The sequence below is a fragment of the Labeo rohita genome, chromosome 5 (genome assembly GCF_022985175.1).
Source record: "Labeo rohita strain BAU-BD-2019 chromosome 5, IGBB_LRoh.1.0, whole genome shotgun sequence".
Classification (NCBI taxonomy): Eukaryota; Metazoa; Chordata; class Actinopteri; order Cypriniformes; family Cyprinidae; genus Labeo; species Labeo rohita.
In genome coordinates, this window is record NC_066873.1 from 21918407 (window position 1) to 21931741 (window position 13335).

At 35.2% G+C, this 13335-nt stretch overlaps 1 protein-coding gene across 1 annotated transcript in view; it reads left to right on the forward strand.

Annotated features, from left to right (window-relative positions):
* rasgef1ba (RasGEF domain family, member 1Ba) overlaps positions 1–13335 on the forward strand; it is an 88384-nt gene that overhangs the window by 29193 nt on the left and 45856 nt on the right. The window contains exon 3 of the mRNA XM_051109482.1: positions 106–156. Within this exon, the coding sequence (XP_050965439.1) occupies positions 106–156 (51 nt within the window). The remainder of the gene's footprint in view (positions 1–105; positions 157–13335) is intronic.

The following is a 13335-nucleotide window of genomic DNA, read 5'->3' on the forward strand; positions in this document are numbered from 1 at the left end:
TCATTTAATGTAGAAGGAAACTTGAACTTGTTGCACTTTCTCATGGCCTGTGTGTCAACTTTTGTGCTCCTCTATTAATTAATTAATTTGTACTTTCTTTTGCAGCCCACCATATTTGGGACACTGATTGAAAAACCGCTGGGGGATCATAATGCAGTAAGCAAATCATAATATCTTTATTCTGAATGTTTGAAGAAGAGAAAGATATAATGGATGAAATGTGGTTTTGACACATTCCTCAGTGTGTTTGATTCTTATGTTTCAGTTCACCAAGCATTTTCAGTTCACTACTGTTTTGCTGTTACTGAAAACGTAGCTTGCCATTTACATAGATCAGGGCTCTAAGCTTACTTTTCTTCAGGAGCATCTTCTATTCAATAATCATTTTTTTTAAATTATATTTTATAAGCTTTTTAAAACGTATAATTAAAACAACAGAATAAGAACAAGTAGAATAAGAATGTTACCAATCAAATGAAATCAGTATCAACAAAATGAATTTGTACTACAGAGGTGGTACAGAAGAACTCAAAAGTGGCTTGTAGGTGTATTTTCATGTTTAATGAGGCTCAAAGGTGGCATGAGTGCAGTCAAATTCATAAATTCATGTTGAGATTAATGTTTTAAATATAACATTTAAAAAATAGAGAGATTAAATGATTTAAATAACTGAAAAGATACTTAAAAATGAAACTAAAACTGCTAGTAGGTGGTGGCAAGTCACTGATTTAACTATTGAATCATCCATTCATTTGATTCGTTACAACGGCTGATTCATTCAGGAATTAAGCAAGTGATTGTCTTTATGAATGGGAAATTGAATCATTGACTCACTAGATTAATTTAAAAATGCATGTTCGTTCATAAACAAAACACTGCTGTGTTTGAATGAAGATGCGCAGAGGCTTGGTTGTGACTTGTTTTAATCTATTTTCGACGATCAGTCGCAAATGCGACTGAAATTGTCGCACTGTAAAGCCCTGTATACTCATTTCTGTAAAACACAAGATTGACCTTTGTAATGGAGACAGTCTTTTTACTCTAGACAAAAGTTGCCCCTTTCCTTTATTGTTAGTCAGCCAGTTTCAAGATTCAGTATAATGCCTGAATATTTTCAACAGAGGTAATTAAATGGACAAATTAACCACATCAGATAGAGCTGATACAGGATCTGGAGGAGAAATGCAAAGCATGCCAAGTAGCAAATTACTTATTCAGTTACTTTTGGAGCCAAGTGGATGAGGAAACAGACAGCTACATCCTTCATTTGGCACAAATAATCAATTTGTCATAACAGTTTGTCATCTTGCCACTTTTTTGTCCTATGATGGGTTGTGATATTCTTGACTGATCTGTCATTTGTCTGTAAAAATAAAGGCCAGAAGTATTACAGGATGCAAATGAGGATGCACAAATTGTGTGTGTAGCATTTAAAACATTAATTAATGAAGTACTGCAAACCAGTATTCAATATTTAAGTGGTTGACATTCATTTAGGTTTATGTTTAGCTGTGCACGCCCATGCAGCAGACTAACAGTTGCTCTTTGAAGCAGCTCTCTGTCAGTCCTGAGGATACTAACGGTTGGGGATCATATTGTATTCAGTAAAGTTTGGGCAGCACACATGCTTTCTCTGCCTAATAAAACCTGGGAGAATCCAGCTTGCCCACAGACACACAGGAGGATCAAGGCCTAATATTATGCTAACGTATGCGTGTCGAACAATGGCTTTCTCCACGGGACTGTGCACCGGAGCCAGTCGACACATGAGATCAGTGGAGAAGGCTTAACTCCAATGAGATGAGCTTTAAGGATTAATGCAATTACAATGTGCCAAAGCCAAATTGATTTTTTTGCAGTGCTTTTGTTCTCTGCAAACTTATAGTAGTCCGATCTCTCCTACACTTCTCTGCTGTAACGCATGATCTGCTTGCTATAGGGATGAAGGCAGATTATGGGAGGTTTGTTAAAAAAACATCTTTAGAATGATCGTCTTTGGCATTGTACTTCATGGTGTTCGTGTATTCACCTTAAGTGACTGTAGTAATTTTTCTAAATGCATAAATGACAAGGCAGTGTCTGTTGTTGACAAACAATTTCCTTTTATATTTATAAAATGATTTTCTTGTTGTTGTTTTCAATGCATTCACTTGCACAATGGTCATAGCAAGTGCATCAGAAGTGAGGGACACTTTGTGTTCCATTAGTGTATCATGAACATTTGACTGATGATTGACTAGCTGCCCGAGGTTGTTAATTTAGGTTGATGTCCCATGACAGTGGCAGGGCAGCTCGGCTGGAGTTCTGGAATTTTAATCAGTGTTTGGGAGTTTTGAGGGGGGAGGTGTCTGATTCACTGGACCAGTTAAGGACAAGCTTTATATTTAGAACACATCCGCTCACGGAACCATCTGAATAATACAGTAGTGACCACCAGCATAACGAGCTGAGCAAACTCAGCAGCATACAGTAAACTGTATGACAGGGAAGTTAGAGAGGATTTTTCAAGTTCTACAAGACGTTTTTTCTTTATAATAGGATAATCATACATGGGTTGTTGTCGTGACATGGCATATTATTAATGTTGTCGTTATTTAAAATGCTGTAAATTGTTAAACATTTATTTGTCCTACATGGAACTGTTGTTAAAAAAGCTGCAGTGTTATTTGATTTTATTATTATTATTATTATTATTTATTTTTATTTTTTCAATTTTGAGCCAAATGTCAGAATTGTCCTGTGGTGTGACTGTCTCAAGCATTGTTTAATAACAACTTTTATGCATTTTAAAGAAAAGCATAAAAATGTTAACAAATACATCCGGCATAACTGTTTAGTAAATGGCAATCTTTTTTTTTTCATCTATGTATTTCTGAAAGTGTAGGAACTTAATACATTTTGTCTCTGAAAACCATGTCCTCTGGTGTGACACCATATCCTGATTTTAAATCGGCCAATTACAAAACTTTTATTAGTTGAAGGACCCCATTCATGGTCGTGTTACTGAAGCGCCTGGTCAAGTCCATTACGTGCACATGGTCAATTTTTGTCTCAGAATTGTTAAATTGTTTAGCTTTTTTAGAACCACTACGAAAGTGTTACGTTTTATTGTCCTTTGGTGTGACACATTTAAATAATATTTTTAATAATAAAAAAAAGATGTTAAACTACATAATCATGGAAAATTACACAAATGTTTCCTCCGGTGTGATACCTGTGTTGTCACACCATAGGACAAAAAATGTCACACCAGAGGACAAGGTCTCTTTAAGAAGCATTTTAAATAAGAGTTGTGTAACTCATTTTTATCATTTTTTGATTATTTTCAGTGTTTTTAAATGCAATAATTACATTAATTAAATTATTTTCTTATGTTTTTACAGAAAACATCAGAAAATTGTCTGTTTTTACAGAAAACATCAGAAAATTTATACATTTGAAATAACTACTGTTATAAATTTCAGTTTCAGTAACATACTGTTTGGCTAAGAGACTGAATTCTGTTAATGAAAATGATTTTGTTTTATTTAAAAAACATTGATATATATCACTCATCTTAAAATGTTAAAATGTCATCTTAAAGTTTGTCTTGTTGTCAAAGTTTGTCTTGAAATTGCCCAACAAGTCATGAGGAAAAATTATGTTAATTATAATTTCATATTAAATAAATAACACTATGAAAATGAAGATAAATCTCTCTCATGCTTTTTGTATATTATTATGAGTTTTTTTTTCCTTAATGTTTGCTATGTCATAATATAGGACAAATTTAATTTATAAATTTTCAAATTTTGTTAGCGATGTATTGCTACTTGGTGATATATTTTCTCAAAGATCAGACTTTACACTACATACATATATGCAGTTTTTCTTCATAAATGGACTTTTACAAAAAAGCATTAATGCAAAGCATTTTTACTGACTATTAGTCAACTACCCACATCTTCAAAAGAAATGACAAACATCAAGTTATTGTTTATTATACTTTGACAAATCTCAAGATGGCACACTTTTTTTAAAGGATATCTATATTTGTTTTAATCACTGGGTTGTTAGATGTGTGTGTGTGTGTGTGTGTGTGTGTGATTTTTCTTTTTTTATGAGTTATTGGTTTTGATGCCCTGTGGGTCTTCATATTCAGTAGATTTTTCTAGGTCACCAGTAGCTAACGTCAAAAGCATTTATTTGATGTCATGCAGCTGACTGCATTGCTATGGCAACAGCAAAAGCTTTTTATGCCCACATGCACCCTTTGAAATAGTGAGTCTTCAAAAGAGGAGAAATCATTTTCAGTTGCATCATTGATAAGACCTGTGTGTTTTCTAGGCATATTTTAGTTTAACTAGAGATGTTTTACTCATGTTGAAGAGGTCTGAATTTCTCATAGTATTGTGAATCATGCTTATAAATATTTGTGTGAATGTGCTGCATGTTGGTGAGAGTTTTATATCTATTTTGAGACACAAATATGGAAGTTCACTTCTGCCACAAGAAAAAAAAAAAGAGGTTTCTTAAATTGTAGGTCAACTTAAGTCAAATTGAGACACTAATTCATAATAAGAATTATGACCTTAAAAAGTTACAATTATGACTTTTTGTCTTAATTTTGACTTGTACCTCAGAACTATGACTTAGCATCTCATAATTTCAGTGTTTTTGTCTTTTTATTCAGACTTTTTTTTTCATGTAACTTATGTTTTTTTTTTTTTTTTTTTTTTTTTTTTTTTTTTTGGTTAGGGGGTAGAAATGGGCTTCCATACTGTTCAAAATAGTCATATGCATCATCCGGAGGCCTGTTTTCCCCATACTAATACAAAGCAACTTGTATAAAATATAAAAAATTCCAGAGAGCAAATTTCATCATGTTGCCAGTGAGCTACAGCAATTCCCTAAATGGCCACATATATAATGAAACATTTTGAGAATACTTTATTTAATGAATCATAGAGGTTTGTTTTCTGTAGTAAGCGGACATATATGTCTCAGATTGTGCAGAGAAATCCAGGATTATTATGGAGTCTGCCAGGCTCTGGTGCTCTGCCAACTGATGCAATGCCGGTTGTTCAATCTAACGATGATGCATTATGTAACGAGTCAGGACTTGGTTTATACAGTGCTTCTCAACTGCTCGATCATGGCCTAAAATAAGAATTCTGTTCTGATGCACAAGGGAAAAAAATAATGCTGAATCCAAATAACAAGATGGAACTAACTGTATAATAGCACATCATTAGGATAACTTTATGAGAGGACATCCTAGGGCTGGGCGGTTTGACCAAAATCTGTGTTACCGTTAGTTTTAGGATTCTGACTTTCACGGTTTATTAACTTGTTTCCCTGACTGTGGTTTTATATTAATCAGAATGCAAGAAACGGATGAACCACTGTATTTTAATCAAGATCCAAACAAACATGCTACATGTAGCATGAGGTTTTTTTTTATGGAAATTAGATTTTATCATTTGAAAATGCTACGTAATATATGCCTGCACAAAACAAAAACGGGTAAATTCGCACTCTGACAGCAGGTGGCGCTTATGGAACAGCGGAAATATTGTGTTTGCTTGGTTACCACTGTAAACAAAGCAGCTAATATGTATAATATGGAGGTAAGATGAAAAGAAATACCATCTAAACCTTTCTGAAGACAGTTATTTCCCCTCTGTGTGGGTGATTCAAATCGGTTTACTGTTTGAACCGCCCCAGCATTGTTCCCATATCTTTATTGTTGTTTTGTTTAAAATTATCACTTGGTAGAAGCTAGCCAAATTTCATGACATTCCAGCGTCCTTGATGATAAATGATAACGTGTTCTGGTCACTTGTTTATAAATAAGCTCATTGTTTTTAAAGTCTCTTATTGAGTAAGAATACAGCAAAAACAGTAAGATTCTGAAATATTGTTACAATTTAAAATAACCGTTTTCTTTTTTAATATGTTTTAAGTGTCATTTATTCCTGTGATGGTGAAGTTGAAGTTTTAGCATCATTATTCGAGTCTTTATTGTCACATTATTAAACATTTCTTATTATCAATGTTGAAAACACTTGCTGCTTAATATTTTTATGGAAACCGTGATTTTATTTATTTATTTTTTTTTAAGGATAATAAGACTTATTGTAACATCATAAATGTTTTTACTGTCACTTTTGATCAATTAAATGTGTCCTTGGTGGATAAAAGTATTATTATTAATTCTTTTTAAATATATATATTACTGACACCAAACGTTTTGAACTGCATTGCATGTCAAATATATTATTCAAAAATAGTTGCTTCTTCATCTCAGAATTAAAGGAATACTTTTTGAAAATAGGCTCATTGTCCAACTCCCTAGAGTTAAACAGTTGAGTTTTACCATTTTCGAATCCATTCAGCCAATCTCCGGGTCTAGCGGTAGCACTTTTAGCATAGCTTTGCTTAGATCATTGAATCTGAGTAGACCATTAGCATCTCACTCAAAAATGACCAAAGAGTTTCAATATTTTTCCTATTTAAAATTTGACACTTCTTTAGTTACATCGTGTACATAGACGGACGAAAAATGAAACGTTGTGATTTTCTAGGCTGATATTGCTAGCAACTATACTCTCATTCTGGCGAAATAATCAAGGAACTTTGCTGCCGTACCATGGGTGCAGCAGACGCAATGATATTACGCAGCGCCTAAAAAGTGACCGGCACTAACTTTGTGTAGATGCAGAGTTGCAGCCGGCAGAGTTGACGGCTGCTGTAACTACAGAAGAGTCAAATTTTAAATAGGAAAAATATTGAAACTCTTTGGTCATTTTTGAGCGAGATGTGATAGTGCTAACGCCAGACACGGAGATTGGCTGAATGGATTCAAAAATGGTAAAACTCAACTGTTCACCTCTAGGGGAGTTGGAAAATGAGCCTGTTTTTAAAAAAGGTGGAGTGTTCCTTTAAAAAAAAAAGTTGAGAAGCATTGTCTAGAGCAACTCTCATCTTTACCTTCTTCTTCTTTCAGACAGAATTCTTTAGCTCTCTGAGTAAGCATGTGAGCATTCCTGTGGTAATCTTCATGGAAGTTGAAGAGCAATGGTTAAGGGTATTTTTGTATGAATAACCTACCCACTTGTATGTGCCTGCTTCAGATTTAATGCTGGCAGAATGAGGTACTTGAATGTCAAATGTACCATCTGGTGCTTCAGCACACTGTAATACACTGTGAGCAAAGAAAGCAAACAAGTCTTTCTCATGCTCATAAGGTGTTTGGCTTTTTAGGAGGGAGGTGTCATATATTGTTTACTAGCTTTTTAATTCCAATGCCTGTACTTAAGATACCATTTCCTCCTATGTTTCTTAAATTCGTCAGCATATAACGTGTGCTCTTTATCATTAACAGTGTTTTTACAGGCACAATGCAGTGTTCACTTTGGCCCACAGCCTTTAGACAATAAAGTCAATTTATCCTCTTGTAAAAAAGATTTACGTGTGTGTCTGTGACAGCAAAGCTTTTGTATTAGTTATAGTGTTGGCACAAACAGACTCTGCGCTAGATCGGATCAGCACAAAGATGCATAAAAAGAAACGTGATTGGACCAACCCTGTGTCAGAGGAAAAAACAAAATAGGAAGGGTTTAAATTCACACTGTGTTGACATCGTGAAACAAAGTGTTGGTTTTTGTGTGTGTGTGTGTGTGGGGGGAAGCGCCTACACGCAAGCTGTTCTGCTCGTAAACATGGGGCCAAGTGACCTTCCTCTGAGGATGTTTGTCTTCCAAGGAAAGGCTGCTTTGATGACTAACTGACTCAGCGCTTTTGTACCGGCTGCGTTATGCCCGTGTTATGGATGGGCTACCACAGCCCCCGGCTTCTCCTAAGATGAATTTCTCCTGTATGAACTGTAATAACAAACAGCCTTTTGTATTTAATGACCTAGAACACTGTGACGCAGTGCATCTTTAAGAATTTACATCTTTGTTCAAAGTATGCAAGTGTTATGAAAACAAAATGAAGGTCAAGGCACCAGTGAATGGACGTAGAAAGTGTTCAGAAATGTTTTGTACATGTAAAGCCATAGACACAATTCAATGCTAAATTTGATCTAGTTGCTCTGTGATTCTGAAGATATTTAACGACAAAACACATTACATTTGGCTGATGTTTTTATACAAGCTGTGCAATTTGTTCTCTAGCTATGTTCACATGCAACCGAATATTCCATTAGTAATCAAACTGATTGCTCAACTGGATCGAAAAGCCTTCATGTAAACACTTCAGTTGAGCTCTATCTGAAAGAAAATTTGATTGGATTGGAAAGGGTGGTATACCCCGGAAATAATCCAATCAAGAAGATAAAAATAAACTTGTAAATGCTGGAATCCAGCTACAGTGGGGCAAAAAAGTATTTAGTCAGCCACCAATTGTGCAAGTTTTTCCACTTAAAAAGATGAGAGAGGCCTGTAATTTTCATCATAGGTATACCTCAACTATGAGAGACAAAATGAGAAAGAAAAATCACATTGTCTGATTTTTAACATTTATTTGCAAATTATGGTGGAAAATAAGTATTTGGTCAATAACAAAAGTTCATCTCAATACTTTGTTATATACCCTTTGTTGGCAATGACAGAGGTCAAACATTTTCTGTAAGTCTTCACAAAGTTTTCACACACTGTTGCTGGTATTTTGGCCCATTCCTCCATGCAGATCTCCTCTAGAGCAGTGATGTTTTGGGGCTGTCGCTGGGCAACACGGACTTTCAACTCCCTCCAAAAATTTTCTATGGGGTTGAGATCTGGAGACTGGCTAGGCCACTCCAGGACCTTGAAATGCTTCTTACGAAGCCACTCCTTCGTTACCCGGGCGGTGTGTTTGGGATCATTGTCATGCTGAAAGACCCAGCCACGTTTCATCTTCAATGCCCTTTTTGATGGAAGGAGGTTTTCACTCAAAATCTGACGATACATGGCCCCATTCATTCTTTCCTTTACACGGATCACTCGTCCTGGTCCCTTTGCAGAAAAACAGCCCCAAAGCATGATGTTTCCACCTCCTTGCTTCACAGTAGGTATGGTGTTCTTTGGATGCAACTCAGCGTTCTTTCTCCTCCAAACACGACGAGTAGAGTTTTTACCAAAAAGTTCTATTTTGGTTTCATCTGACCATATGACATTCTCCCAATCCTCTTCTGGATCATCCAAATTCTCTCTAGCAAACTTCAGATGGGCCTGGACATGTACTGGCTTAAGCAGGGGGACACGTCTGGCACTGCAGGATTTGAGTCCCTGGTGGCGCAGTGTGTTACTGATGGTAGCCTTTGTTACTTTGGTCCCAGCTCTCTGCAGGTCATTCACTAGGTCCCCCCGTGTGGTTCTGGGATTTTTGCTCACCGTTCTTGTGATCATTTTGACCCCACGGGGTGAGATCTTGCGTGGAGCCCCAGATTGAGGGAGATTATCAGTGGTCTTGTATGTCTTCCATTTTCTAATAATTGCTCCCACAGTTGATTTCTTCACACCAAACTGCTTACCTATTGCAGATAGGTAAGTCTTCCCAGACTGGTACAGGTCTACAATTTTGTTTCTGGTGTCCTTTGACAGCTCTCTGGTCTTGGCCATAGTGGAGTTTGGAGTGTGACTGTTTGAGGTTGTGGACAGGTGTCTTTTATACTGATAACAAGTTCAAACGGGTGCCATTAATAAAGGTAATGAGTGGAGGACAGAGGAGCCTCTTACAGAAGAAGTTACAGGTCTGTGAGAGCCAGAAATCTTGCTTGTTTGTAGGTGACCAAATACTTATTTTTCACCATAATTTGCAAATAAATTCTTTAAAAATCAGACAATGTGATTTTCTGGATTTTTTTTTTCTAATTTTGTCTCTCATAGTTGAGGTATACCTATGATGAAAATTATAGACCTCTCTCATCTATTTAAGTGGGAGAACTTGCACAATTGGTGGCTGACTAAATACTTTTTTGCCCCAATGTATCTTCTCAATCAGACTTAAAAATACCTTGTGTAAGGCCGTTAGTTCCGTGATGTGGAAAACGCAGTCGGAATCATGGAATCCTGTCATAACAATGGAATTTACTGTTTACGGTTTGTTAGGATTGGAGAATATTTGGCCAAGACACAACTATTTGGAAATCTGGAATCTGAGATGAAATTGAGAAAATTGCCTTTAAAGTTGTCCAAATGAAGTTCTTAGCAATGCATATTACTAATCAAAAATTAAGTTTTGATATTTACAGTAGGAAATTTACAAAATATCTTTATGGAACATGATCTTTACTTAATATCCTAATGATTTTTTGCATAAAAGAAAAAATGATAATTTTGCAATGCAAATTGCAATGCAAATTGTTGGCCATTGCTACCCGTGCGACTTATGACTGGTTTTATGGTGCTGGCTTACATATGAGTACATGAACACAAAAACATAGTCTCTAACACTGCTCTGAGAGTCACTTAATGAGCATTTTACTGTTTATGTTAAGAAAAACTATCGTCATATGGTATACAAACAAAACCTTAAAGATGTTCCAACCCATCAAAATAAAAATTTGGATTAGCTCGAAGAAACCATGACAGAAATATATTACTTAATGTAATGAAAGTAGTACACCTACTAAAAAAAGTATTAAAACGTTATTTAAGGAATATTTACCAGAAAAATGTAAATGCACAACAGTTTTTTTTGGAAAACAAAACAAAACTAAATTTCTGTATTTTTTTTAAAAATATAAAATCAATTAATTAGAGGTGCTTTTGATTTTTACAATTTAATGAAACCATTTAAATTAAAATCCATAAAATTAATAGAAAACACAGAATTGGCTAGAAATAAAACTGAATTTGAAAACGTATTTCATAGGGCCTTAAAAATGTCATTTTTGTTACCATTTTAATAATTGCTGTTAAGTAACTAAGTTTAATGATTTCAGTTACATAGACATGCTTTTTGATTAATATTTTTTTAATTGAATCATTAAATCAGAGTGTAGAAAAATTAAAACAGGAAAAAATGGAATCCAGAAAAATTAAAATGGGAAAAAATAAACTGAATTTGAAAAAAAAAAAAAAAAAAGAATTTGGGGAAAAAATAAAACAGATTTCATAGAACCCTTCTTGTGCACATGCATAGTGCCTGTATTTACATACGTTTTACATCTTATGAGGATGTCTACATTTATAAGTTCAGTTCATATAAACGTAACTTTTACAATCTGGAATTGGATTGGATTTTTTCCAGTTGCTGAAAATTGGTGCATGTAAACACATTGTGTTACCTAGGAATCAAACCCATGACCAAAGAACCACATTAGAGGAAGTCAGTTGTCATCCCAACACAGCTGTAACAGCCCTGAAGTCCGGTAGCACTTCCGTGTGAAATGGCCCTCATATTGTGTAAAACATATCTGTTTCAAAAATGAATCTGTTTAAACTTAAACAGTGTGATTGTGTCTGATCCACATAGTCTTTTAATCTTTCATGGCTGCTCAAATCGCTCTTTGTAATGTTGTTATTTGCATGTCTCCGGCCACCCCACTTTCTTTTGCAATCCAGAAGGAAATAACTTTGTCTTATAGACCCGGCTTATAAACAAGAGTGACCAAGATACCATTGAACAGTTAAAGAGGATTAACTAAATCTAAAGGGTTATCTTGTATCAGTGAACCTGAGGCCCACAATTGTTTTCAATGCAACGATGATCAAGAGCAATGTTGTACTGGTCAAACTAAAAGAGCAATACACCAAATTTCACCAAATCTTTACACTTACATTGGCCCCAAATAGTATCTGGACACTTAAATCACACTTAAAATGTTTCATGGCACAAAATGCCAATACCAGAGCCTTTTTTTCAGCACTGGTGTAATTTTTCTGAACACTTTGACAATAAAAAAGAATCCAAATTCCAGTTTTCGGGTGCTTTGCTGAAGATCATGGGGGATGTGTACCCTGGCCTTCTGCATCCCATTTAGACGCTGTCCCCGGACAACCATTACTTCCCTCAGTAGCATAATAGCTCCACTGCCCTAGATCAAGCCCATATGGCTAAGTGTTTTTAGTAGATTCCTTTATATAAACAGCAACTGCTGTTTGACTAATAAGTCAGCTTTATTACTGGCATTGTTTTTTCTGTTGATGTCACTCTTGATGGATTTAAATCTGTGTACTTTTGTTAAAACAGTTAACTGAATTCTAAAAGCTTTTCTTTTTTAGCCTCAGCAGATTGAACTGAGAAAAAAATGGAACAAGATGTTAATTTATGTGGAATTCACTGCCTGGTTTTCACCTGATGACTTTCACATGTCCATCAGATTCACTGGCGGCACATCAGTACTAGAAAAACTAGGAAAACCCCTCACACCCACTCACGGTAGTTTTTCAAGGACCGAAAACCTGCTTTCATCTAATAGCTGTCATGTGTCCGATTACATTGTTTCACAAAGAGAAATAGTAGCCTCTCCCTTGTGAAATCCCCACATTCTCTTTTCATTTCCTCTTTCTCCTAATTCAAAGAGAATCGTGTTGATAATGAAGTCAACCAAATTTATCTGTAAACCAGCTGATTGGAAACCTCAGGACATGGCATTTACTTCATAAATTTCTGTGTTGTGGGAAGAAAATAATTTTCCGTCATTCAAATTTTACTCAATCTGGATGAACTGTTAGATGAACTTCTTGTATTGTAGAAAATCTCTTTTAACAAGTGAAAAAGCAAGTCTAAAGGGTTTATTCATAAATAATTCACCTTATAATTGGCAACATTGTGTATTAAAAAAGATAAACTGCGCTATGGCTTTACTTAACTAAGCAGTGTGAGCTTTAGATGAGACAAAAACAGTAAGTTTAGCCTGAAGGAATTATTAAAGACTTCTTTTTTTAGATTCATTGCCCTTTTCTTTTCAGTAAAAAGAGAAAGATGATGTTTTATTCATGCTGTACCACAGCCTGTGGCAAGCTACAAATTTTTCTTCTAGGTGAGATTAGATATGTTAAGTCATTTGTTAAATTGTTCAACAGGATAATAGGCTTCAAATTTGCATGTGTGCGTTGCCTTTGATTGCTTCATGTTTACAAACCTTTCAAAGACGAACTGTAAGTCTGCAGCAACAGATAATCACTTCCTTCTCATGTGGTTATGAAAAGCTGACCTGTATGGAAATGTGCACTTTGCATCTGTTATTGTTTTTTCTTCCTTATGTTTAAATGCTTTTTAGGTCCTTTGTGGTCAAACAGAACAAATGAGCTGTTTATTATACACAGTTTGCCTCAACTACACTGTAAAAAACAAAAAACACAATTTGTTGAGTCAGCTTAAAATACATTTTTACCCTGCTGCCTTAAAATGTTAAGTTTAGTC